This window comes from Priceomyces carsonii (genome assembly GCF_900007245.1).
Source record: "Priceomyces carsonii strain CBS4050 genome assembly, scaffold: Debaryomyces_carsonii_scaffold_5, whole genome shotgun sequence".
Classification (NCBI taxonomy): domain Eukaryota; kingdom Fungi; phylum Ascomycota; class Pichiomycetes; order Serinales; family Debaryomycetaceae; genus Priceomyces; species Priceomyces carsonii.
The window spans coordinates 65,964-92,229 of NW_026946678.1; the positions used below are offsets into that span (position 1 = coordinate 65,964).

Sequence of the window (26,266 nt, forward strand, 5' to 3'; positions counted from 1 at the left end):
GTCAAGCAAAAACAGATTCTTATCGACATAAATTTGATATCGATAATCTATCAAATTTTTTCCGATCAGATCAGCTCGGGCGAGCTCGGGCGAGTTCGCCCGAGTTAGGTAATCGAGATTTATCTTGATATTTAAGGACCAAGAACCAACTTAGATTAGAGCCTAAGTACATCATCATTAAGAAATGCAAGCTTTAGAAGCAAAATTTACAAAACCTGACTTTGAGCCTATTCCAATAACAAAAAATGACTCTCAGAAGTCAACATTTGGTTTCTCATTTGGTAAATGTCTTGAGAAAGTCCCAAATGAAGTTTTTGCAACTGCCGAGAAGACAATAACATCTAAAACTTACAACGACTGGCGCCAGGATTTTTTGAAGGATGGATACGCCATATTGAAAGGAGCAATTTCTCCTGAAAAATCCAAGGAATATCAAAATAGAGCATTCAATTGGGTTACGTCATTCGGTACTGAGTTAGATATTTCAAAAGCAGAGACTTGGAAGGAAGAAAACATTCCCGCACAGACAGATTTTAACGTATTTTGCAGCAATGCTATTGCACACGAAGAATTCATGTGGGACATCAGATGTGAAGAGGGGGTCATAAAGCCATTCAGGGATATCTATGGAACGGATGAGTTACTCGTGTCGTTTGATTCTCTAAATATTACGTTCCCACGAGCTGATAAGAAACCTAAGGAAAAATGGCTTCATGTGGACCAGTCGCCTTTCAAAACTGGGCTTCAGTGTATACAAGGCATCGTCGCATTAAGTAATCACGGTCCGAATGATGGTGGGCTTGTTGTATACAAAGGATCTCACAAGTATTTTGAAGAGTTTTTCAATACTCAAGTAGACCATGACAATTGGGATACTTTAGATTATTATGGATTCTCCAATGAGCAAGCGCAATTCTTTTTGAATCGTGGATGTGAGGAAGTTAAGGTTTGTTGTGAGCCAGGGGATGTTATTTTGTGGGACTCTAGGACATGTCACTGGGGACAAGAACCGTGTCCCAATAGTAAACAAATTAGAACAGTTGTCTACGTTTCCTACAGTCCAAGGTACTTTGCAACATCTGAAAGTATTGAACATAAAAAAAAGGCGTTCCAAATGTGGTCAAATACTACTCATTGGCCTCATGACAATATTATTTACAAGTCAAACGCAGTTTTAAGGGAAGATGGATCGATTGATCCAAAAAGTAGGTTTAAACCCACATGTTTGCCAAAAATGGATAAAAGAATGCTTCAACTTGCCGGTCTCATTCCTTATGGAAACCAAGCTTAAAAAATTAAGCATTTGCGCCATAACAAAACTTTGTGTAAACATTTCCAAGAAACATAAAAGATAATTGATATCAATCCGAAAAGTACATCTCATGGTTTTTGGTCATATTCAAGAAGAAATAATTTGCTCAAGAGTGATCCATCTAGTTGATCAACGATATTTTATGGAGCTGGTCTGAAAATTTTATTTCTATAGAGTATAGACCTTTGAAATTATTGTGCACATTGTTAAGACTACTTCCCACCCAATTAGACTTGATTGTGTTTAGTTTCATATTTAGGATCATGGCTGTAAATATATATCAGTTACTAGCAGACAACCAGCTTAAAAAGTCTTGCCACTCATTCTCCTGTAGAAAATCATGAAAAGAGCACTTATCATCAGAAGATTGAAGAGCCGTATCCGAGTTCTCGTATATTTTTGGTAGATTCCTAATATCTTTTAAGACCTTATCCATATTATTACTCTCCAATATAGATTTCTTGTTTTCGCCGGAGATGATATCGGTTAGTGGTTTGAGAATTTGTAAACCTACCTTAGCAGTCTTGTGTGTTTCCTCCAATTCCCTTAAGATCGGGAATTGTTCTTGAACTAATTCCAAGCGTTGATCAAATTTCACTAGTTTGGAATTTGTTAAAATGTCAAGCAACAAAAATGCAGATGCAGATACAGCATTCTCACTAGCAAACCAATATTTCTTAAAATAGAAAGGTATCTGCTTATCTGAAAAATCCCTTAAAATGGTATATGCATACTTAAGGCAAAGATCTCTATTCTCTTTCACCCATGACTCCTTACTTTTAAAGTTGAGCAGCATTCTGTTCAACACGAGAAGTTCAAAATTAAATTTACTTACAAGTAGAAATCGTTGAAAGCGTAAAGGTTTTTTTAGGGGCAATTTGTCGAAATATTTCAATGAGTTAGTAGCTAGCAGCTCTATCTCTCTTTCTGCGCATTGAAGGTTCAATAAAGTCGAATCACAAACTTCAACTTTGTTGTCAAAATAGAGCCTATTTTTAATTTTTGCGATTTCTGCCATTATTCTATTGTAAGTAATTGTTTCAAAATTCTCCGATTCTATGGGGGAAGGATCATTCATTTCGTCCTCAGACAAATTTCGGGGTAGCCTAGTGGTGAAACCATCAGCTGCAATAAGCCGTCTTCGTCTAAAGGATTCGAGCCAATCAATAATCACCAAGATCCACCATAAACGACACCCAAATTCAAAGTCCAATGTCGATAGCTTGGCACTATCATCAAGACAATGTAAGTTCAAGGCTTCTGCTATGTACACTATAGAACTGAGCATTGCATTTTGTAGATGAACACCAGCAAAACCATGAAAGCATCCTGCAAGTAGGCAATAAGCTTGAATTGACTTCGGGTTAGGATAAGTTAAAAACTTACCTTTATGTAAGCATTCTAAAGAAGCTGAGGCTGTAATTTGGGCCAAATTGAAAGCATCCTTGCTGGAGAGTTTCAAATCATCTTCCAATTCATTGCTCATCATGAATAACGAATTACTGAGCACAGCATACCATATTGACATCCACAAGTAAACGTCAAGTGTTCGGTTAGCAGGAAAACATATGTGCTGCGGTTCCGGAGACCTCCAGAATTCATCATGTTCTCTATAAAATACTGGAGGATACACCGCAGTATGAATGAACAGGAGATATTTCATATTAAACTCCACAAGCTTGAATGAGACCTCTTTTGTGATATACTGAGGCAAAATATCATAGTCTTCGAATGATCCTGGAGATATGCAAGTTGCATCACGAACAAGATCTCTTGTCATGATGTGTATCCCGGTGCTGTAAAGATCGATTGTCTTTTTTATCACTCCGGTCATTGGATTAATCCTCTCTTGATTCAAGGGTCGTTCGAGCTTTAATTTTGTCTCATAATCTAATACTTTCTGCTGGAGGAGTTTGTTCTCGAGTTCAAGTCTTACAAGAGGAGAACTAGCACCGGAAGAGTTCAACAATACACCATGGACCAGCACCTCCTCCCTTCGACATGTATTCGCCGTGCCTCGAGAAACACACCTATCACATGGTATCCGTTTATCGCATTTAATTTTCCTTTTGTAGCATTGGTAACAAGACTTTGGAGCCCTTTGAGTCTTTCGAACTTCTCCCATGTCACCTATCATATAAAAGTTGCAACATTGGGGGTCTCTTTATCGTTCGCTTTAATCTACAGAAATCTCGCGAAGATTGATACGAGTACTGGTTCCACAAAATCCAGAAACAGGCACAATTGATTCTTGAGAGACTAACTATAGAATGATATTTCTTAATTAAACCATTCCCTTGGTTATATGACCTTATTCTTGCTTGTATCTCAAGAGCTTTTTTCTTTCAAAAATCTAATTCAAGATAAGAAAATTTCTTCTTCAATGGTGCCAGATATGTACACTGTTTAAAAGAAAAGAGGATTTCAACTGCATATTTTTCAGTACAATATTCCAAGAATTCCAACGGGCTCTTTAAGATTTAAAAAAGAATTCGGTTAAGGACATTGTTATGCTTCTATCCGCTACCTACAATTTTTTTTCTATTCTATCATTTCTAGCTTATTATTTGGCTTGAACATGTAAAATGCAATAGCAAAAATTACTTAAGATCTGTAACCCATTTCATTCTGTAAGATGTGTATGTGATGCTTCCTATGTCAATAAGAATTGAGGAAATCTAGTACGTCTCACCTTAAGAACCCATTGTGTTTTAATCTACAGCAATATTACATTGATACACCAGAACATAATTTCAGTAAGTGGGGGAAAATATCAACATTGAACTTATAAAATCTTGTCAATCTTCATATTATTTAATATCTGATATCGGTATTCAAATCTTATTTTGTAATGTATCCTAGAATTTCTCTTTTTCAATTAATCCGTCGATATGAGATTTCATGTCATAGCCACACACTTCCTCAATGGTCAACTTATTTACATCTTTAAGTGAATTTGTGCTCCATCCAATTCTCTCGTTAAGATTTTCGCGGGCCCTTAAAGATGCTGCTTGGATCTTTGTCACCCTAGGCTTTCTCACTAGTTCATAAATTTTCAAGCCTTGCTTAACAGTGAGATTGAATTTCTTAGAAAATATATAACCAAGAGCTCCAGAATCTTCAAACGCGGAAACCGCACCTTGGGATTGATCTGGCATCATTGGATGAGCAGCGTCCCCTAATAAGACTGTTCCCTTTAATCCATCTTGACTTGTATTATAGAAAAAAGGTAATGGCTGATGGATGTATAATCTCCATTGCTTAATATCATATCCACATTCTATGAAAAGTCGCTTTAAATTTGGATCCAAATTTGGTAAGGATGCATTTAGCTTTTCAATGGATACAGTATTGTTCCAACCGCTATCTAAATCTTCTTTTCCTGCGTCAAAGAAACAATAACAAGATACCACCTCATTATTAGAGCAAGGAGAGAGGACAATTTTGTATTTATTTTCACCTCCCCAAAATTCAATTGCGTCATTAGTGGAAAAGTCTTGGAGTCCTTTGCTTCTCACTTTTTCGGTGTCAAAAAGGACCCTAATGCACGATGAATCTGCGAGCTTGAAGTTAGGTACTAGCCCAAGCTGTTCCCTAGTTAAAGAACGAATTCCATCCGCTGCAACAATTAAGTCAGCGGATGTTTCTTCGCCATTTTCAAATACAATATGCCCTTTTTCATAGTCTATGTTTACTGCCTTGTGATTCAAAATTAATTCGCAAGGCTCTCCTTTTCCTTCGCTTGAAGTTGCTTTATCCATTAAAACTGTGTGAAGATCAATTCTATGGAAATTGTAATAGGGAAATCCAAACTTCGCAGCATAATCTCCCAAGTCATATTCATCGGTTATGTTACCCGTATTCCAATTATGTTTTATCAATCTCTTCAAAATTACTGGCTTAGAATCCAAAGGATCAATTCCCCAATCATGGAGCCACCTTCCTCCATTAGATGCACAAGATAAAGAAGCTCCCACTTCACCAGCGTAATCGTACCTTTCATATATTCTAACTTTGTGGCCATTGTTTCTCAAGGCGATTCCACATGAGAGACCCCCCAACCCCCCTCCAAGGATTACAACTTCTAAGGGCTTCCAAGTTTCTACTGTCATTATAATTTGGATAAAAGTGCAGACTTTATTGACTTACATCTTTAAAGCTTTATATATTATTTGCGGTACGTTAATTTTTATTTTGCGACTTTATTGTAGAGCTTAGGAGCACGGAATAGTCGCCGTAAGAAAAAAGATAAGGCCAAAAATGTCCGTCGTGAAAAAAAAAGGGCCGCAAAATATATCAATTGCACTACTTAACAAAGTTATCTCCTAAATTATTCATTATATGTAAAACATTATCAAAATGGCAATATCATAATCTTCTGTTGATAAGCAATTATACTCATTGGATAAATTACAATATAAATACCTTCAAACCATACTCAAATGACAATACTTTTCCTTAAGTAGGCGCTGCCAGTTGAATCCTTTATCGTTTGAATTGTAATAAAATCCATTATCAGAATTATGCCATACTTCTCTGACAAATCTCACCGCAGTATTAATATGATCAAATCCAAGGTTACTTGATATACTGCTAAAGCGTGCCAATATGAAGCTTCTGTCACCTCCTCCTAAAGCAGCCATGATTAAGGGAAATAATATTAATGATTCTAATGAAGATCCCATGCGAATATGGGAGATAGCCTCGACAATATTTTGAGATGCGACTTTGACTTTGGGATTATCCAACGCATATCCATTTCTCATCTGATGGTGCATTAGTATCCCAGCCCATTGTATAGCTATCGCGGATTCTGCTAAAGAGAGTAAGTCGGTTCCATCATTTTCGATTTCAGACAAATTTTTTATTTTAGCTTGTTCAAGCAAATCGTTAATTTCTTTGGGTAATTGCCAGCTCTGGAGCGCCATTTCAATTGCTTCATATTCAACTTGATCATTTATACTAAAATCTTTTGACAGGGAGTTATAGCAAGAAAAACTTGGTAATTTAATAATATGACTAAACAAATCCTTTGCAAATCCAAAAAATAAATCGGGTTCACTTTCGGACTCATCATGTACTTTACGTTGCACGCGGAAAGGATTGCTATCATCTTGACCTGATAAACCTGGTATACCTGTAGTAAGTGAGCTCATGACATCATGATAAATAAAGAGCTCTATCAAACCCCTTGCATTCTTTGATCTTCTTTTAAAATCTTGAATGCCTCCATTAGACTTTATGATTGAGCTAGCTAAATCCATAAGGGAGCTTCTCTTTTGTAGCTTGTTCAAAGCAATTTCGTTGTTTATGAGCATTAAGCATATTGACAATACAACCTCAGGATGTTTATGCCTAGTGGCCATATACTCATATGAGTGCCGGATTGCTTGATGGTGAAACTGTCTCAGGATGTTATGAAACTTAGGTATTGTGCTTTTACAATGCTCAGCTGAAAGAGATAGTAAGGAATACCATATTGCCGGTTGACTCATAGACATGGGAACAATCGTGTTTAAATATATGTTTCTTTGTTTAGATGGAAAAGCTACCACCGCAAACGAGGTATTTGTTAAAAAGTGTTGAAACAAAAATGATTCATCATCGTCCAATTGATTGAAAGGGCTTAAGGGCGAATGTATTTTCAAAAAGTTGGTATCTGAGTTCTTTTGTAACTCAAGCTGTGGATAATGAGTATGGGTATCGTTGTAGCTCGAAGCATCTACCAAATTTTGTGTTTTCATTTCTTCATATCTTGCGCCAGGTCTTTCACAAAGTATTCCTTTGCTAATACAATATGAACAAGGTGAATCAATGGTATTGCATTTTTTGTGTCTTTCCTTACATGCTACACAACCAGTTTTCAGCCTCGCACTAGATAACCTCTGTCTGGTATTTACGCTCCCACTTTTTAAATGGTCTTGGCGCAGTTTAATAGGCGAAACTTGGATACAAGTTCTAATAGCTTTGGATTGAAAAGATTCAACACAAAGGTTATCCAAAAGTACTTTCTTTGATGGTCGTCCCCTTTGTTTCGTTATCCTATTTCTAGTACAGGAAACTTTTAACCTTTCACATCGATCACAAACAGAGTCTCTAAATGTGCATCTCAGCTTCTTTGATTGTTAGTTAATTCACAACATTAAACAAATAAGAACTTACTGTTGAATAGCAACGGTCACAACTTTTTGACATTAGGCTAGGATAATTCAAAGATAAATGAATTTTACGACGGATATTTTCTTGTTTAAGTAGTTCGAGATCTTATCTTGAGAATTGAGATAAGAAAACGAAAAAAAAAAAGAATTAAATAAAATATGCTTAGATATAACCGCATAGGTAATGCACGAACAAGAAAAGCGAGTAAAAAGATATCCTTGATATTTAATCCCACTTTTTCAAGAAAGATTTGAAAAAATAACTATGCATACGACGGATAATTTTTATCTATCACTACATTCAAAAAAACCTGGAGGCTATAAAAGGCAACATCGTGCTAGTTTTTAGAAGAGCATAGATGAACCTTAAACTGGCCAAAAGCTTATTAAATGGAGGCTACTTATAATATGCCTATTGATGAGTTAAAGGAGAAAGGATCAGACTTCGTCTTAGATCAAGAGTTCTTGGGTGAGATTGAAAGGACACAAGAGAGTGATAAATATGATTCGAAATCGGAGAAAGAGATCAAACGAAAATTTGACTTATATCTTTTACCTATTTTTTCGCTAGTTTATTTAGCTATGAGCATTGATCGAGCATCAATAGGTAATGCGAATATTGAAGGTCTCGGGGAAGACTTACAACTAGAAGGATATGACCTAAATCTTGCCTTAACAGCGTTTTTTATATGCTATGGAGCCATCGAGATTCCCTCAAATATGGTAATCAAAAAGTTTCCTCCGAGATATTGGTTATCTTTGTCCACAGTTCTTTTCGGACTAGTATCAATGTGTACTGCTTTTGTCAAAAATTACGGTGGTTTGGTAGCTACGAGGATCTTCTTGGGATTTTTTGAAGGGGGAATGCAACCAGGGATTACTTTTGCACTTTCGATGTTCTACAAGAGATCTGAACTTCAAGTTAGAGTAGGATTTTTTATCGCTTCTGCTGCGTTGGCTGGAGCTTTTGGTGGACTTTTGGCTATGGGATTAAGTGCCATTCCTACACACGGGCCGGTGAAGAAATGGGGGTGGATCTTTCTATTAGAGGGAATCATGACAATGATCATAGGTATATGTGCCTTTTTTATACTCCCTGACAGTCCGAAGAGTGCCAAGTTTTTAGCCTATGATCAGAGAGAAGCGGCCCACAATAGGGTTGAAGTCGAGTTGAGGCATAGCAAAGACGAAAAGATTAACCGAACTCAGCTCGTCTTGGGATTTAAGTCCTTACACAGCTGGCTATGTGGCTTAGCATTCTATTTGACGGGATTAGTGGTGCAATCAACGTCTTTGTTTCTACCTACTTTGTTAAAAGGTATGGGATATACAAGCTCAAGGGCTCAATTAATGTCTGTTCCACCTTTTGCTGCTGGCTGTTTCTTTGTTGTGGTTTCTTCGTATGCTTCTGATTACTTTGGGGTCCGTGGCCCTTTCAATGCCTTTTATTTCCTATTATGTGTAATCGGTTATGTGCTTTTATACACCGAGGATAGACTTGGTGTCAGATATTTTGCAACATTTCTCATATGCATGGGTGGTTTCTCATTAGGTCCCGGCGTTCTCACTTGGTCTAGTAATAATGCCGCTAGCCACACCACAAGAGCTGTAGCAACCGCAATTGTAGCGATAGTTGGTACTTTAGGGTCAATTACTGCAATGTGGATCTATTTACCAAAATACGCCCCAAGCTATGATGAAGGACATAAAATTTTGATTGGTACGTGTTCTGGTGGGGTAGTTCTCTGTTTAGGAATGTCAACCTACTTGTTTTATGAGAATAAAGCTCGAGATGAAGGAAAGCGCAATGGTTTAACTGCGAAGTTTGCTACCGATGAAGAGGCCAAGTCCATGTTAGCACATAGACATCCATCTTTTAGATACCTTATATAAGCGATTAATTCTGTTAGTTTAAAAATTCCATGAAGATATTTACTTTCTTGAGGTTACTGCATATGTATCAATTCCATTTTAGTCTCGTTTTTCAAGAAAATGCTTCATTTTTCTTGCTTATTTACATTGGCTTTCAGGAAAAGACGCCCTGATAAATTAATATTCCAAGGTAAATACATTAACATTCATGGATCAATCAACTACAGTTTGAGCGCGGTCTTGATTGATGTCAATTTTTTTGAAAAACCATAATACAAATGTTCAAGCTTCATTTGCAAGAACTAGATGAACATATATTCATTCGAAAAGGGATTTCATGTTGCCAAAAAATATAAGAAGAAATGGAGAGCACATAATACTGAAACATCACAGTTGCGCTGATAGCATGCGATATATATAAGACGAAACCCAATATTAACGAGTACTCTTTAGAGTATTTATTAGATTGAAGTGTTTTTAGCGTTGTTACTCAAATTACTTACACTTCGAAAATTTCATTCTAATCTTTTCAAGAAGTCTTCTGAGAGCTCTCTCAATATAATTGTTTATTTGCACAGCTAAGATTACCTACTGTGGTCAATCTTATGTGTTAAAGTTGTTTCAAGTTGATGATAACCGATGAAAATTAAAATAAGCCGAGAAGAAAGAAGTAAGCATAATGTGTTTTGTGCTCTCTGTTTAATAGAAAAGGGCAATGAAACCTAACAAGATAGCGCCAAATGAGAAAGTCATTGTTACAGCGCCTCCTTCAGACATAGTGAAAACTGAAGCGGAGGTCAGTGGGTAAATTGACTCACCTGCAACAGTGGACTGTGCGGTTTGCGTACTAATTGCCTCACTTGTTATTTTGGTTGAGACTGCAGTGTTTGAGGCTTCTGATGAAGCTGAGGTTGGACAGTATGTGACGAATGTCGATTCTGCCGCAGTGACTGTTGTGAGACCAGTTGTAACCGGAGTTTCTTTGCAACTATTGTCAGAACATGATGTCACGGTAATGACAGTAGTCTCAATCTCTGATTCGTCAGATTTTGATGCTGTAGAGCTCTCACTTAATGGACAGTAAGTCACAAAACTACTCTCACCATTAGTTACAGTGGTGAGGCCAGTGGTGACTGGTACTGTAGAGCACATATCGTCGGAGCAGGAAGTAACGGTAACAACTGTAGTCTGAATTTGGGTTTCTGTCGATCCAAAATTCACTGAACTCTCGCTTGAACCACTAATGGGACAATATGTAACATACGTAGTCTCAGAGTTAGTCACAGTTGTCAAGCCAGTAGTAACAGGTACTTCTGAACATTTGTGATCAGAGCATGAAGTTATCGTAATTACTGTGGTACTAGCAACAGTATCAGTAACAGTCAGAAGAGACGAGGGAGTTTCTGATGTGATTGAACTTAATTGTGCTGTAGAATCAGAATAAACCGAAGATTCAGGACTTGAAGTAGCGGCAGAACTGGTACTCTCTCCAGAGCTAACTGTAAATTCAGAGCTAGAAGGAGCTGACGAGCTAGAAGGAGCGGCGGAACTTGATGGAACTGCTGAACTGAATGGCTCCTCAGAGCTTGATGGAACTGCTGAACTTGATGGTTCCTCAGAGCTTGATGGAACTGCTGAGCTAGAAGGAGCTGCGGAACTTGATGGAACTGCTGAACTGAATGGCTCCTCAGAGCTTGATGGAACTGCTGAGCTAGAAGGAGCTGACGAGCTAGAAGGAGCTGCGGAACTTGATGGAACTGCTGAACTGAATGGCTCCTCAGAGCTTGATGGAGCTGCTGAACTAGATACGGTTTCCGAGTTAGGAAGGATCGATTGAGACGGTTCTTCAGAGCTTGATGGAACTGCTGAACTTGATGGCTCCTCAGAGCTTGATGGAACTGCTGAACTGAATGGTTCCTCAGAGCTTGATGGAACTGCTGAACTTGATGGTTCCTCGGAGCTTGATGGAACTGCTGAACTGGATGGTTCCTCAGAGCTAGAAGGAGCTGCCGAGCTAGAAGGAGCTGCCGAGCTAGAAGGAGCTGCTGAGCTAGAAGGAGCTGCTGAGCTGCTTGATGTCGCAGGACACTCGCCATCTGAAAAGGTAAGCTGGTATATATCATCAAAAGTTGTAATTACATCTCCAGATGGTGTCGTGATCTGCAAATTGAGTTCATAACGATCGTCCCAGTTGAACCATACTATTTTGATAGGGTAATAGACGCCTTTTTCCAATTGGAACAGCGCACTCTCAGTTCCGTCTGCGTATCCATTATCGGTAAAAGTTCCTAAAGTATTAATTGAAAAATTTCCTGAAATACTTGCTCCAGGGTCGTTGCAACAGGAAGCCCCGCTTCCAAATTGTAACGTAGCACCATCGTCTGACATTAAATCGAAAGTGTAAGTTCCTGACTCAGTTGCTTCGAAGTACCCTTGCAATTCTGCAGTGAAGTTCGATACAGTTATAGGGAAACCGAATATTTCTCCCGCAACAACTCCACTTCCTGGAACATTCACAGAATTTATATCGGTAACCAGATTAACGGTACCAACTACCCCAGTTGTAGAATATCCGGAAGTGAAAAAGTCAGCATCCCAACCGCTTTTGCTGTAATGAGCATAGTGATAGAACGTCACATCAAATCCTTGGCCATTGATTGAACTAGGAACACAGCCGCTAGTGTCTGAACTGGCTAAATTCAAAATGAATGCCGATGCACATAAAACGGAATAGAAGCTTCGTGAAATCATGATTTACTTTTATTCTATATGTTCTTAGAGTTCAAGCAAAACATTTCTTTAAGCAAACCACTGGTTATATTTATATTCTAAGGAACATAGGATGCTGCAGAAAATAATACCGCGAGATCCAATGTACCTCCTAATGCAGAATGAAAACTTACATTTAGAGAGAAAGAGGCGTCATTACCAAGGTATGAAGAATGAACGAAAGAAAAAAAAAAGAAACATCATGCATATATGGCTATTGCTTCAAGCATTCCTCTACTTCGATCAATGTTCTTACGTTAGCAGTTAATAAGCTTAATCGGATAATAAATGAAGGGTCTGATCAATTGATACAATGACTCTTGTGACTAACAATACCAAGATTGACAAAATGGTGTGCAACATGTGAATTCTCGGTGGTTTTTTAGCTCAAATCTTGAATAATAAAATCGTTGGTTAGGAATTCAAGCAAGTAGAGGTTATTACAGGAAGTGTTTGACGCAGGTAGGAAACCTTCATGTTAGTGTGTTCTTAACTCTGAACCTAGGAGTGTTTATCTCTCGGAAGTCTCCGTAATAGACCAGAAAAACTCAGAGAAGTGGATACCTAGCCGGAGGTTGCCTCTATATTCTGCATCTTTATTCATCGTGTAAGATTTTTAATATGTGTGTCCCTTTTGGAGAGGTATCCTGCATGATGAAGCTCTCATTCGTAAAATAATGTAAGAATTGTAACAAAAAACACACTTCGTATTTAGGAGCAAACTTCAATTCCGGTGGTTCCTCAAGGTCGCTTATGCAAGAGAGGAAACCTGGGTCGCTTGTAAATACCAAAGAGATCTCTAGTTTTTTTGAGCTGAATTAGTTTTCAAAATGTGTTCAATTTGAGTGAATAGGAGTCATGAATCATAGAAAGTCGCAAAATAGAGAGACTACTTGTAAAACTAGTATATATTAGTCGTAGAGAAGGAAACATAGTGCCTTTAAAGTTGAGTATCAATGCGCAAGATAGATTTTGTCATTCTTATTGTGTATATAACATTTGGATATTTTTACTGCAAGGTATCGATCGATGCGAAAGCCCGCATAAAAATTAACTTCGAGTAATTCAAGAATGGATCACTCTAGCTTCCAAAGCTAGCTGCTGATGCTATTAAATAGACAGCTTGGCGTTTTGAACTAAACCAACTAATCAATGGAAGCCCGGATTGCTTAGAAAAGGTCAGAACTCGAAATAAATTGAAGTGTACATACTAAAGAGCCCCGATTCTAGACTGCAATATAGCGGAATGTAACTTCAAAGAATTGTACTTTGCTGGCTTCTTGTTTCATTAATTCATGCAATGTGTTTTTCTCATAAACATTTATACTATTCTTGAACTCTCAAATTCAAATACTCAAGAAGAAATTCAAAGAACTAGTTTGCGATTGTTGCAACAAGAAACTGACATGATGGAAGCATCCTCTGCTCTAAAGGTCAATTCTTAATGGTAGTAATTCTAGATAAAGATAAAAATCGAGACTGTTACATGACATTCAAAATCTTCTAAACATGTATGGTTCTTCTCTCGTACATATTTTGCTTTTACATTCTATTCAATTGGAAGTAAAGGCTGTGCCGTAATGCATAATATCCGTAAAAAGAGTTTTGAGTCTCGGATATTTACTCATCTTTTTGGCGGTCGAGCTATCGAAGCTCGGATTTGCTCAGCATTAAACTTCGGAGCTTGATGCTGACATGAGGTGCCTATGAGAAGTGCCTTAAGCTTCTCTGCATTCATTACATATTATGACTTCAAACGTTATATCTGAAAATCAAAAGAGATAGAAGCAAATCTTGGTATTATTGACTTAGCCGAGAATCTGAGCAGGATACATGAACAAGAAAAAATAATTCATCGTAAATTATGATACCCGTATATATTCGTCATCATCTTTCTCAGAACTATAATTTGTAAATCTAAAAGGACAGTGCCTTTATAACTTTGAGGAAGATTAAGTTCAGCCACGTGAAACCTTTAGATTGTTAGTGTCGTCAAGGATGTTCTTTTCAATTTTTGAAGGTGTTATTTCTTTGTTATAGCTCGGCCTTTACTCGACCTTTACTGCCTCGGCATTTTTTCCCTAAAGTGTATTCGCTTAATATGTACTCGCCTAATATGTATTCAATTTGATGTTATTTATTACATCAGCCTTTGTGTTTCAAACAACAACGCTCCTTCTTCTATTTACTAATATTAGCTAAGTACACATTACATCAACAAGCTCTTCCCGTACTTGCTATTTTGTGACATTGTGACATTGTCTTGTTGACATATCTATTAAAATAGGAGGAGTATGATAACTTTTGATGCAAAATCCGAATAATATGCAGTACGAGCTCACTCCTCGCTCATATCTCGACTTTGAGGTCTTTACTACAGTTTACCCGAATATACCGCAACTTTAAATTTAACCTCATTTGCAACCATCATTTGAAAAGCAACATAAAACGAAATGTCACATCATAAATTGCTTGCTTTCATGGAAAGTAGGATATTTAAGAGGACCAACTATCTGTAACTACTATAGATACTCTTCTATTACACCACAGTCCTGAATAAAAACCCTTTAAAATGGCAAATCTTTTGAGTTATACTTATTATTCAAAAATCTACAAAGACGGTTTAAACGATAAAAAGCCATTAAGTACGAAATTTCACGTTCTCGAGCAGCAGGCCAAAGACATATTGCCTGCAGCTGGCTTTGGTTATGTTCATAATTGTGCAGGTAGCCTGGAAACAGACGAGAAGAATAAAGCTGCCTTCAAGCGCTGGTCTATATTACCCACAAGGTTAGTTGGGCCCGGATTTCCTGATCTATCCGTGAAGCTATTCGGTGAGAAGTACGATTATCCTGTAGCGCTCGCTCCAATTGGTGTTCAAAAAGTCTTTCACCCAAAAGGTGAAATAGCTGCGTCCAGCGCCGCTTTTAAAGAAGACGTACCTTATATTCTTAGCACTGCAACAGCCACATCATTGGAAGATGTCGCAAAGTCAAATGAAAATGGTAAGAGATGGTATCAATTATATTGGCCGGCTAATGAGAATAATGATATTACTGCTTCTTTATTAAATCGGGCGAAGAACAATGGTTTCAAAGTTCTCGTAGTAACGTTAGACACATATGTTTTAGGATGGCGTCCAGGAGATATTGATAATGCATACAATCCATTTATAAAAGCAGATAATATTGGGGTAGCAATCGGAACATCTGATCCAGTTTTCAGAAAAAAATTTAAAGAAAAATACGGAGTTGAAGTTGAAGAAGACATGCAAAATGCTGCTCCAGAATGGACAAGCACGATTTTTCCTCAAAGAAACCATTCCTGGGAAGATATTGAATTTTTGAAGAAACACTGGGATGGGCCAATAGTTTTGAAGGGTATTCAAACGGTGTCAGATGCAAAGAAAGCAGTGGAATATGGAGTTCAAGGAATCATTGTGTCTAGTCATGGTGGAAGACAACAGGATGGAGCTGTGGGTAGTCTTACTGTCTTACCTGGGATTGTTGATGCAGTTGGTAAAAAGTTAGAAATTATATTTGATTCAGGAATTAGAAGCGGTGCAGATATTACGAAAGCTCTCGCACTAGGTGCAAAATTTGTTCTTATTGGCCGTCCTTACATTTACGGTCTTGCTGTTGGAGGCGAGGAAGGTGTTAGGCATGTGATTAAATCATTTTTATCTGATCTTGAATTAACTTTACATCTCTCTGGAGTTAAAAAAGTTTCCGATTTGTCAAGAAGTATACTTTTTGATGAATTCAAAAAGGAATAAAGCACATACATAAATGAATTCTAAGTATTTTATAAAACTTAGTAGCCAGAACTAATTTTTAATATCAAAGAGCCTATTCTCACTCAAGGTTTATAAATCATTCATGAAAAGGAATCCTTAGAGTAATTTAATTACATATCATACACATTTTACATATTTCTCTTCATTCAATCTTATATATTAAAAGGTGCCATAAAAATATCCAGCTGCTTGTAATGCTTGTATTCAACGAGCGGTAAAACCTCCGGAAGCAAAAATAGTTTGACCAGTGATCCAACCCCCTTCAGTAACCAAAAATCTGATAATAGGGATAATGTCTTCAATCTTGGTCAATTTATTCTTCATCACAACACTCTTGTAGAATTCAACGTCATCCTTCTTTTCTTGGGGATAGAAGAATGGTGTATCCATTGGGCCTGGTGCGACACAGTTCACTGAAATGGCCTTACTCTTGAGCTCTTGAGATGCAGATTTGGAATAGAACTCCACTGGTGCCTTTGTACCTTGATAGGTAGAGTAGAATGGCGTATAAGCGGCCAACAACGAAGTGACAACAGTCACGATCTTACCATTCTCATTCAAATTCTTTGAAGCTTCTTGAATGAAAAAAAAAGCTGTTTTGTTGTTGACTTGATCCATCTTTTCAAACTCGGCTTGAGAAATATCAACTATTGGTTTTTTCAATACCATTCCAATACAGTTAATGGCAATATCAACACCATTAGGAAACTTACTTTTAGCCTCCTTGAAAAGTGCTGATAATTGGTCTGCGGTATTTAAGTCGCCCCCATAAGTATAAACTTTTATACCGTAAGAGCTAGAAAGCTCTTTTGCATAAGCCTCTGACTTCTCCTTATCACTAGAGGAATGATAATGAAGGAAGAGATTTGTTCCGAATCTTGCCAATTCCTTCGCAACGCCACCTCCTAAGTTCTTGGTTCCACCAGTGATAATGGCAACTTTACCTTTAACATCGTCTTCCTTGCTGAAAAATAATGACATATTTGTGAACTTAATATTATAACTGTGTATTATTATGAATTGAGTAGATTCTAGAGAAAACGAAATGCTTTAACCACCCTCTCTATATATATTATTATTTTACTTTGACGATCATAACCTGAGATTTATATCGGCCGAACGCATTTATATTGAAGTTCTCCGATAGACAAAGGGGAATTTCGAGCCAATTTTACGAGACACTAAACCTGGATACTTGCTTTCTTACAGTTTGCTACCTGCATAGACTAAAACTACATAATATTGCCCACCTTTTATTACATAATAGGACTGTATTGTGCTCAATTTTTAGAATTCACTCGGCCGAAGCCAATTTAGATCAAAAAGATCATAGCATCTAGTTATGGAAGATTCGGCCATTAAGATTTCATTATGCTTAGTAAACTTTTAGGATAAATTAACTGGAATGTGTACCTATGGGGTGTTGGGCGTGATATAGCATTTCCTTGATGGAAAACTATTTATATGGCCTTTTCCGTTATCAGAAATGTATGTGAAACTAAAGAGTTTTTGGGGTCAAAATGCAACTTTGTGCATAAATAACTATGTGAATAGCTTTGATATATAAGCTAAGGTAATAGAAAACACTACTCAGAAGCAACAGTGACGTATACGCCCATTCCTCAAATGTTATCTGGTGGTATGTATTTGTCTTTTGTTCGTTTACTCAAATAGGATCTTGCTCACTTATTATAACTACTCTGGATTTGCAGAAATACTTATCGGGCCTTCGATTATATGACATTTGTTATTTGCATATATAAATTGCTATATGGACTTTTCAGAGTTTTTGCAAATTAGTCTTGAATTTTTCATTCAAAAGTTTTTCATCTCTTCGAGTAAAATAAAAGGCAATACCCGTCATAATTAATCCCAATGAACTTAAACATGCGGTATACGTGAACCCTTTGAAGTACTCTGGTTGATCTGCTGTGTCCCAAACAAAAATCGGCACAAAAGCATTGGTTACATATGCCAATACATTTGTGCAAACGACTACAAAGTTTCTTTTCATATCGTCATGAAACAATAACCTATTAACCCACGAAAAGATTTGTGGTTGACCCCAAGATGTTGGAACACCAATCAAAAAGTAGCAAAACCACTGTAACCCTTCAGGTATGTTCCAATGCGCTAATAGCGAACAGCCGATCATTAAGCATATGAAGAAGGCAGCGACAAGATAATGATTTTTTGTTCCTCCAATAAAATCGGCGAAGTACGCTAATATTATTGTGAAACCGATCCCAGCACCACTAACTGCAGCAGTCATATGATTATATACTTGTTGAGGTTCGCCCAAAGTTATCTTCATCCATGTTTGGAATGTAGGCTGACTGTTGGCAGCACAACTATTGTTGTAAGCCAAAAAAATAATTGGAAAAACGTAAATGTGCCAAGTATTAAAAAATGACTTTATTTTCTTCCAAGTGTACTTTGATCGTGTGTTCAATTGAGCCCCAATTCTCCTTCTTCTCTCAAGGGCAATTAATCTATCGGTCTCGGTCCAGTACCAAGAGGTAGTAGTCGATGGCGTATTAGGATCAACAAATAAAGTGTAAATTCCAATTGGTAGTGATATCACAGCGTCAAAAACAAACATCCATTTAAAGGGAGGAAGCTTACTATTCGCGAAGTTAGTTAAGATTCTACTTTGTAAGGGTCCGGATACCAACCCCGAAGCCACACCAGCACAAGCAAAGAATGAAGATCTCTTGCTCAACTCTTTCTTCCCATACCATGAACCAACTAAATACTCGAGCCCAGGGAAATACCCAGACTCTGTTAATCCAATTAAAAACCTCAAAGCATAAAGTCCTTTCAAAGATTTGCATGTAATCATTAGGACAGTCAAAATTGCCCACGTAATCTCCAAGCCTCCAAGATAATATCGGGCACTAATTCTGTGAAGAATCAAATTCGATGGCACTTGTCCAATGATGTAGCCCACTGTCCACAATGTTTGAAGGTAGTTGTATTGATTAGCATTCATCTCGTAGTATTCATCCATACCATTGACATACGCTGTCGTAACATTACTTGCGTTCAACTGTTTAATAAAATATCCTAACATAGAAGAACTCATTAAAAAAAAATCTAGCTTTAACAAAAACTTCTTCTCTAAGGGATGCTTATCTACTGAATCCCATAACAAGAGCTTAAATTTAAACCATTTGGAAGTCTCACGGTATTCTTTTTCTTCTTCAGTTAAGTTCAACGATAGATCAATACGAGGACTTTGATCACTATCTAAATCATCTTGTGATTCATTCACTTCTATAGTTCCATATTCATCTTTCAGAGTCAATTTGCTTAAAGGTTTGCTTCCGTCTTCCCTTATTTCTGTTTGGGTCAGATCCCTGCTATCATCGGATAAAGGGGGTTGGTCCGATCGACCTCCGATCTTGTTCAAAAAAGTATTCATTCTATGTTGCATAAGATTCCAAGAATTTAGTTAGCGAAGAGTCTCTTCTTATTAGTCTCTTCCTGAGTGGTTCCAAACCATTTTCAATGTATAAATTGTGTTTTGCAGCCACACCTCGCAATCAATCTGCAGGTGATGCAAAATTATAAGAGGCTTGAGGAGACGCCACACGCTTTTGCTAAGACAACGCTATTACTAAGCACAAATTTGTATCCTACTGTGTGAGATCTAACTCCTCACTAGGATGATTTCTAAGATTCAAAAATTTTTGCTAAAAAGATAGGCTCAAACGTGTAAACAATACGGAATATGATTACCAGGCAAATAATATTAGAGGTTTTTCTCCAAGTCAATTCATTGCAGGCTATGTGTTTAAAAGCTTCATAAATGTTTTTTAAAAACCGTGTTACACCTCGAACCAGGATATCAGAAGTTTCCGGGAATCTTTTATACTGGTTTTGAAAGTTTTCCGTCATTTTCATGGTGCAATAAAATCCTCAAAATCGTGCTATTCGTTTGATCAAAATTCTTTTTTTATATGTTGCAGTCTACAGCTTAGGGGTATAGACCTTACAGAGAAATGAGAGCCGACATAGTTAGCTAGGCAATGATGCCTCCTATGACGATAGTCACAAAGGGTCCAGACTGCAAGCGCTGGATTCTTAGTAACAAAAACAATTTTTATAATGTACATTTCCCAATCAATGGTACCAAGTATTTTGGGTACGACGTTTAATAAATTATCAGTCCACGGGTAAACTCAAAATCGTTGCGACCATAAGTGAGATACGAGTATCGTCGTTAGTTTTACAGGCGATACTTAGTTTTTGGTTTTTATTCCAATTCGTGGTTACTGATAGATCGATCAAGTTTGTATACGGGTATTATTCCACTCATTGGGCCCTTCTCTTATAAACAGGGACAGTAATAAGCCAAGGCATAAAAAATTCAGAAATATCTGGGTCAGGAAGATTTCTTAGAAAGATCTTTCTTAATAAACTCTCCCTTTCGCTGTTCAAGTGTTGCGATAAAACTAGACGCAGATTTATTACCCCCTTCAGATTGGTTTTTTGCTCCTTTTATTGTGGGTTTGCTCACGGACACTTATATCAAACTTCTTTTTCTTTTTTTTAAATGTGGCAGTTTCCAAAACTTCTCAATGATCAAATGTGTCGGGTTGCTCCGCACGATTTCAACTCTATTAGAAACAAAATACTCAGGGTAGAATTGCTGAAGTTGGCGATGAACTAGCAGTGTATCTAAAAAAAGAAAAATGATCACAGCAATATGTCTTCAGTCTATTTGGAAGAGTATTAGCACAACTTGATCATTTTAAAACGATATTTAAAATAGGAATCAAATATTAATTTGAACTCAGCTTTTCAAATAAAGGCAAAGTGATGGCTGCCTCGAGTGCGAGACCTGAAGTTCAATTAGACTTCTTTTTCAGCTCAAGCGATTTTGTGGGTTAAATAGATTGCGAAGAAATTATATCCTAGGAACAAAAATGGTTTGCAAGAAGTTATAGAAACTTTGAATTTGTATCCTAGTGAGCGTTTTCTAATATTCAAAGATGCCACCTGCATCTTAATAGCTGCTTTGTCCGTTCAAAAGTTTGGCATATATGCACGCGCATGTAAATGTTTGCGTCAAGCTCGATCACTCGCTTCTTTATGCTACGATGGTAAGAAAATATAATCACAAAACACATTTATTTCTCAATATTAAGTTGAAGTTAAACTATTTACCAAGAACTTGGGTAAGCAAAGCATCAAGACCTGAAGCGAGATTGTTAAGCAATGGGTCTGCTAAATTGTCAATCTCAGTAATGGTGTTGTTAAGCAAAGACAGGTCGACTGTCTTTTCAAGAGTTGCATCGACACCATCAAGAATTTTCTCAATCTTGGAAAGAACATTAGTAAGAAGGTTCACTCCTAAAGCCGGAAGGGCAGCGAAAACGACAACCATAAGGAAGGTGATGAATTGAGCTTGGAATTTCATTTCTAGTTATATTTATTTGGGTATATTTTATAATCGATATTTGATATAGGACAAACAAGCTAAAAGCAAGTGTCTATCGCCCTGAATTTATAGTTTTTTGTCGCAAGAATTTTTCAGTAGCTCGGTTTTCCTCTCGCTTGCTAAATGCCCTTATGAGCAATAGTTAAACACGATATCAGAGCGACTTCTATTGTTCAACGTGAAGCAATGAAATTTTAGAATCGGAGTCTGGCGTTCTCTTGATAATTTTGCAAATTTATTGTGGAGCGATTCTAATTAGGATAAAAACTTTCTCTTCTTATCAGTATTAACAGCCCTGATTGAACATATTTCAAGAGTTCGTCACGATCACGTGAGTTCTTGTATTGTTTTTTATTGACGGATGATTATGTGAATAAGTTATTCAATGCACGTTTTCGAGTCACAATCCGCCCAGTTTTCAAAAGTAAATAATGGAATAACTGCCCAATAACAAGGGCTGGAGATTGTTGGCTATTGCTCTACGTTACTAAATAGGTCGGATTTATGATGCTATTTTGGGACTGTGGTTTGCTTCCTCTCGGATTTAAAGAATGTCACTGAACGAATAAGTAGAGATCTGAGCTTCTTAAAAATTTGGCTTGTTGCCATGCCAGACAGGCATTTAAAGACTGTCAAAAGGTCTTTTCCTAATTTATTGCCCGATGTCACGCGCTGTATTTACCAAAAGATAAGCTCGAAACTCGATTTGAGATTACACCACACAATACCCCAGGAGAATGCGAAATACAATAAGTTATTTCAGTAAGTGTTCCTAACTAGATAAGATTATCGAGTGTCCCCGAAATCAGAAAATTTCAAGTTGCGATTTACAGAACCTTCCAATAATATTAAAAGTTAGAGTTATCTCTAATTAGATAAGCTCTCTTCGGTCACGTACTATATATAATTGTTACAAAGTTTGGAGGCTGAACAATAACCCAAAAGTGCACAAAGATAACAGTGAAATAAAACTTCTTCAATATAGAAAGTATTTGTTTAACGAAATAGCTAGGGGAAAAGTATTGAAGATTTTCGATACATTTATGTTGAATCCACCTTTCTGCTAGTCTTTTCATCAGCTATTGCTGCCACATTTTTATTCCTTGCTATTATATAAGAAAGGTGGCAACTATTAAGAAATATCATGAAACTTTCTGCATACATCCTGGAACCTAGTTATTCAAGATCAGCCTACCTTCTGTCCATGAGTCTATAATTGTGATCCAGTTAAGTAGCGTAAACGGAAAACAGAAATCAAGTTAAAAGAACCTGATTAGTAACCTGCTACCCTGGACTCAAGATTTGATTTTCCTGTAGCCTTCATCCTGTAACCTGCATTTTCACCATTTCTTAGCCCAGATTTATTTTCGCTTTACAGTATTTCATTTATCGGCAAGTTTAGCGACTGAAATTCTTCTTTCATTTTTCCGCGTCATCTTGATCAATGCAAAAAAAAGTATTGCGAAATCAATAATTGTCGCGCAATATACGCGCAAATAACTAAAAGAGCGCAAAAATGAAGTTGCAAAAAGTAGTATAAGTACTCACTGTAATCAGAAGGATCCAAAATATCTTTGAATATCAACTAAAAATGACTTTATCTATCACCACTCTATTTCTGATTTTGTCGTATTTAAGCAATGTACGTGGAAGCGTAATCCCTACAGAAAGGAATCTACAACAGCTCGTTTTGCAATGCGAACCTTACAGTGATCCAGAAGCGTCGACGCAATTTAGCATCTCTGAAGGGAGAGATTCAATGGCTATTTCTCGTTCAGGAAAAGATGTATCCAAGAAGACTTTCTTGGATAGGTACTTTGGTCCTTTTCTTGACAATGCTCAAGATTCACTTACTATTAAAGCTCCGAATGGTTCAGATAAGAAGCATCCTGAGCCTTTGAAGAATAATCTCCATTCGCTCATGATCAATGACGAGTATGAGTATCCCGATAAAGACGATCTACGTGACATTAATGGAACAAATACATTATATAGGGGAGGAGAATTTGGAGGTTTAACTACTTTTGCTCATTTACCTTACGCGAACTGCTACGATCCCGAATACTTCGAAAAAGAGAAATTTGATATTGCCATCGTTGGGGCACCTTTTGATTCTGGAGTATCGTACAGACCGGGTGCAAGATTTGGCCCAAGTGGTATTCGAATGGGCTCGCGTCGTTTGGCTCCCGCTTATTCCGTCTACAGAGATGGCTTTGATCCATATTCCAACTGGGCTAAAATTGTTGACTGTGGTGACCCGCCGGTGACCCCATTGGACAATAGAATTGCTTTGGATCAAATTTACAGAGCAAATCGTGCCATCGCCAAACATGCTACCGAAAATGAGAAACTTAAGGCACCAAAGCTCTTTACCCTTGGAGGAGATCACACAATCACTTTGCCAGCAATTAAAGCTGCTTATGAGAAATGGGGCCCCATCACAGTTATCCACTTTGACTCCCATTTAGATACCTGGAACCCTTATTATTTTGGTGGAAATGTTACTGATTACCAGTCTGTGAACCATGGTACTTATTTACATTGGGCTCACGAAAAAGGTCTTTTGACAGATAAGTCAATTCATGCGGCTATTAGAGGACCATATCCAGGGCCAAGAGATGTCAGACACGATGAAAAATGTGGTTTTGACAGGATTTTGGCAAGGGATATTGATAAAATCGGAACACATGGTATTATCAATAGGATCAAAGAAAGAGTTGGCGACGGTGCCATTTATATTACTGTGGATGTGGATTCGATGGATCCAGCAAATACACCCGCCTCTGGTACTGTTGAGCCTGGTGGATGGACTTCAAGAGAACTTTTAACAATTTTGGATGGTTTAGAAGGACTTAATGTGGTTGGAGGAGATGTTGTAGAGGTTGCCCCCCCTTATGATACTGCAGCTGAGTTGACTTCCATCACAGCTGCGCAAGTCGCAGACTCAATTATCTCTTTGATGATTTTGAAGGAAGAGAAACCCGAAGACGCAAAAAAGTCCAATAAGTAGTCTACATAGTTATTTTTAGCCTAATTTACTATTTTCCTATAAATTTTTCAAGTGATAAATCGAGAATTCGATATTCAATTCTTTTGTAAGTCTGTCTTTGCATGTTCTGTAGCATTCCGGTCCCTTTTTTCTTGGGTTTATCGAAAATCTTGATCATTTGCGCTTTTGACTTGCGCGCAAAAAGCTGCTTATCATATTTGCGTTTCTTCATCAGTTCAAAATTACGCTAAAAGACGCATTGTGGAACCAATGATAAGATCATACAAAATATTAGTGACCTACCTTTAAGATAAAAAATCTTTCAAAGTTCAAAATACTTAAAACATTTTCTACAGAGTAAAGTCCTGTGGCTGATATCCACTAATAATTTTGAAAATGGACGAAAACAACAATCTCTTAACAAACTCGAATAAGTTCGGTAGCTATACGACAGACCACAGTCTCGAGCTGTCAACATCTGAAAGAAATAGGGAGTTAGCGACAAATACAAGCAAAGAATTGATCATAATAATTAAATCATCTTTGCCTCTTATAGTCACTTTGTTGTTGCAGTACTCTTTGACAGTGTTTTCTATATTTTCCGTTGGAAAACTCGGAAAAAAGGAATTAGCATCTGTCTCTTTGGCAACAATTACTTATAACGTCACTGTGTCGATATTCAATGGTATGGCTACCAGCTTGGATACATACTGTGCTCAGGCACATGGTGCAGGGAACTATCCAATGGTAAGCATCTACTTTCAAAGATGCAGCGCAATGATTTTAATAACCTCAATTCCGATCATTGCATTTTGGTGTTTTAGTGCCTCTATACTTAAATATGTGGTTCCTGAGAAAGAATTACTTTTGTTAGCCCAACAATATTTAAGATACTTATCCCTTGGCACTCCAGGATATATTATGTTTGAAACAGGTAAGAGATTTTTACAATGCCAGGGTATTTATAGTGCTGGTCAATACTGCTTATTTTTGGTTGCACCACTCAACATTGTACTCAATTTGTTCTTGGTTTGGAATAAAGATCACGGACTTGGATTTATCGGTGCACCTATTTCCATAGTAATAAGCTATTGGATGATGAGTCTACTTTTACTAATGTATGTAGTATTTATTGACGGAAAAAAGTGCTGGTTTGGACTTAAACTAAAACTGGCATTCAACGTGAAAGAGTGGACCTCTATGTTTTCCCTTGCATTGAATGGTACAGCTATGTTACTTTCAGAGTTCATTGCTTTTGAGATATTAACATTATCAGCCTCAAGATTTGGAACGACTGCGCTTGCAGCTCAGTCAATTGCGTCTACAATGGCTACGTTATCTTTTCAATTACCGTTTGGCGTCTCAATCGCGCTCTCCACTAGAGTTGCGCAGCATATTGGACTGCAAAATTTGCTAGCTGCAGTCATAGCGAATAAAGTAACTTACGCCCTTTCTGGTCTTTTAGGGTTATCCAGTTGTTTGTTTTTAGTTAGTTGTCGCTATTTTCTTGCAAGTTGCTTTACTAGTGATTCTGAAGTCATAATAATTGGGCTGCGCTTAATTTCGATTCTTGGAGTTAATCAGTTATATGATTGTCCTAATGTGATTCTCGCTGGGTGTTTGAGAGGACAAGGAAGACAAAAAATCGGCTCATTACTCAACTTGTTCGCATATTATGTTGTTGCAGTTCCTTTAGCCCTAACTTTAGCTTTTTGTTTCAAATTAACACTTGTTGGTCTCTGGGTAGGGATTGGTGTGGGAATAGTTACGTTGGCTGCTTGCGAATTTTGGTTTGTCTATCACTCAAATTGGGAAGAAATCCTTGAAAGGTCGAGACAGCGTATTAGTGAATAGCCAATTCTTTAAATGTGAATCAGGGTTCCTCATAGGTTTTTTAAAAAGTGTATTGTTGAAAAGAATATAT

General features: G+C 37.3%; 12 protein-coding genes across 12 annotated transcripts; 6 read left to right on the forward strand and 6 right to left on the reverse strand.

Annotated features, from left to right (window-relative positions):
• Positions 1-184: 184 nt before the first annotated feature.
• On the forward strand, positions 185-1,291 carry PRCAT00004334001 (phytanoyl-CoA dioxygenase family protein; the record flags this gene model as incomplete). Its single annotated transcript, XM_062954322.1, has 1 exon — positions 185-1,291. One exon carries the CDS (start codon positions 185-187, stop codon positions 1,289-1,291), a length of 1,107 nt encoding a protein of 368 aa, XP_062811036.1.
• Positions 1,292-1,592: 301 nt separating this feature from the next.
• On the reverse strand, positions 1,593-3,449 carry PRCAT00004335001 (Zn(II)2Cys6 transcription factor; the record flags this gene model as incomplete). Its single annotated transcript, XM_062954323.1, has 1 exon — positions 1,593-3,449. The coding sequence occupies one exon, from the start codon at positions 3,447-3,449 to the stop codon at positions 1,593-1,595; it is 1,857 nt and encodes a 618-aa protein (XP_062811037.1).
• Positions 3,450-4,170: 721 nt separating this feature from the next.
• Positions 4,171-5,424, reverse strand: PRCAT00004336001 (uncharacterized protein; the record flags this gene model as incomplete). Its single annotated transcript, XM_062954324.1, has 1 exon — positions 4,171-5,424. The coding sequence occupies one exon, from the start codon at positions 5,422-5,424 to the stop codon at positions 4,171-4,173; it is 1,254 nt and encodes a 417-aa protein (XP_062811038.1).
• A 315-nt stretch (positions 5,425-5,739) lies between these two features.
• PRCAT00004337001 (uncharacterized protein) lies at positions 5,740-7,056 on the reverse strand (the record flags this gene model as incomplete). Its single annotated transcript, XM_062954325.1, has 1 exon — positions 5,740-7,056. One exon carries the CDS (start codon positions 7,054-7,056, stop codon positions 5,740-5,742), a length of 1,317 nt encoding a protein of 438 aa, XP_062811039.1.
• Positions 7,057-7,860: 804 nt separating this feature from the next.
• Positions 7,861-9,363, forward strand: PRCAT00004338001 (uncharacterized protein; the record flags this gene model as incomplete). Its single annotated transcript, XM_062954326.1, has 1 exon — positions 7,861-9,363. The coding sequence occupies one exon, from the start codon at positions 7,861-7,863 to the stop codon at positions 9,361-9,363; it is 1,503 nt and encodes a 500-aa protein (XP_062811040.1).
• Positions 9,364-10,041: 678 nt separating this feature from the next.
• On the reverse strand, positions 10,042-12,093 carry PRCAT00004339001 (uncharacterized protein; the record flags this gene model as incomplete). The annotated part of the gene is made up of 1 exon (XM_062954327.1): positions 10,042-12,093. One exon carries the CDS (start codon positions 12,091-12,093, stop codon positions 10,042-10,044), a length of 2,052 nt encoding a protein of 683 aa, XP_062811041.1.
• Positions 12,094-14,683: 2,590 nt separating this feature from the next.
• Positions 14,684-15,886, forward strand: PRCAT00004340001 (lactate 2-monooxygenase; the record flags this gene model as incomplete). The annotated part of the gene is made up of 1 exon (XM_062954328.1): positions 14,684-15,886. The coding sequence occupies one exon, from the start codon at positions 14,684-14,686 to the stop codon at positions 15,884-15,886; it is 1,203 nt and encodes a 400-aa protein (XP_062811042.1).
• A 225-nt stretch (positions 15,887-16,111) lies between these two features.
• ADH4 (Adh4p) lies at positions 16,112-16,888 on the reverse strand (the record flags this gene model as incomplete). Its single annotated transcript, XM_062954329.1, has 1 exon — positions 16,112-16,888. One exon carries the CDS (start codon positions 16,886-16,888, stop codon positions 16,112-16,114), a length of 777 nt encoding a protein of 258 aa, XP_062811043.1.
• Positions 16,889-17,687: 799 nt separating this feature from the next.
• PRCAT00004342001 (uncharacterized protein) lies at positions 17,688-19,343 on the reverse strand (the record flags this gene model as incomplete). Its single annotated transcript, XM_062954330.1, has 1 exon — positions 17,688-19,343. The coding sequence occupies one exon, from the start codon at positions 19,341-19,343 to the stop codon at positions 17,688-17,690; it is 1,656 nt and encodes a 551-aa protein (XP_062811044.1).
• Positions 19,344-21,012: 1,669 nt separating this feature from the next.
• PRCAT00004343001 (uncharacterized protein) lies at positions 21,013-21,318 on the forward strand (the record flags this gene model as incomplete). The annotated part of the gene is made up of 1 exon (XM_062954331.1): positions 21,013-21,318. The coding sequence occupies one exon, from the start codon at positions 21,013-21,015 to the stop codon at positions 21,316-21,318; it is 306 nt and encodes a 101-aa protein (XP_062811045.1).
• Positions 21,319-22,944: 1,626 nt separating this feature from the next.
• Positions 22,945-24,363, forward strand: PRCAT00004344001 (agmatinase; the record flags this gene model as incomplete). Its single annotated transcript, XM_062954333.1, has 1 exon — positions 22,945-24,363. One exon carries the CDS (start codon positions 22,945-22,947, stop codon positions 24,361-24,363), a length of 1,419 nt encoding a protein of 472 aa, XP_062811046.1.
• Positions 24,364-24,738: 375 nt separating this feature from the next.
• PRCAT00004345001 (MATE family efflux transporter) lies at positions 24,739-26,196 on the forward strand (the record flags this gene model as incomplete). The annotated part of the gene is made up of 1 exon (XM_062954334.1): positions 24,739-26,196. One exon carries the CDS (start codon positions 24,739-24,741, stop codon positions 26,194-26,196), a length of 1,458 nt encoding a protein of 485 aa, XP_062811047.1.
• Between the last annotated feature and the right edge of the window lie 70 nt (positions 26,197-26,266).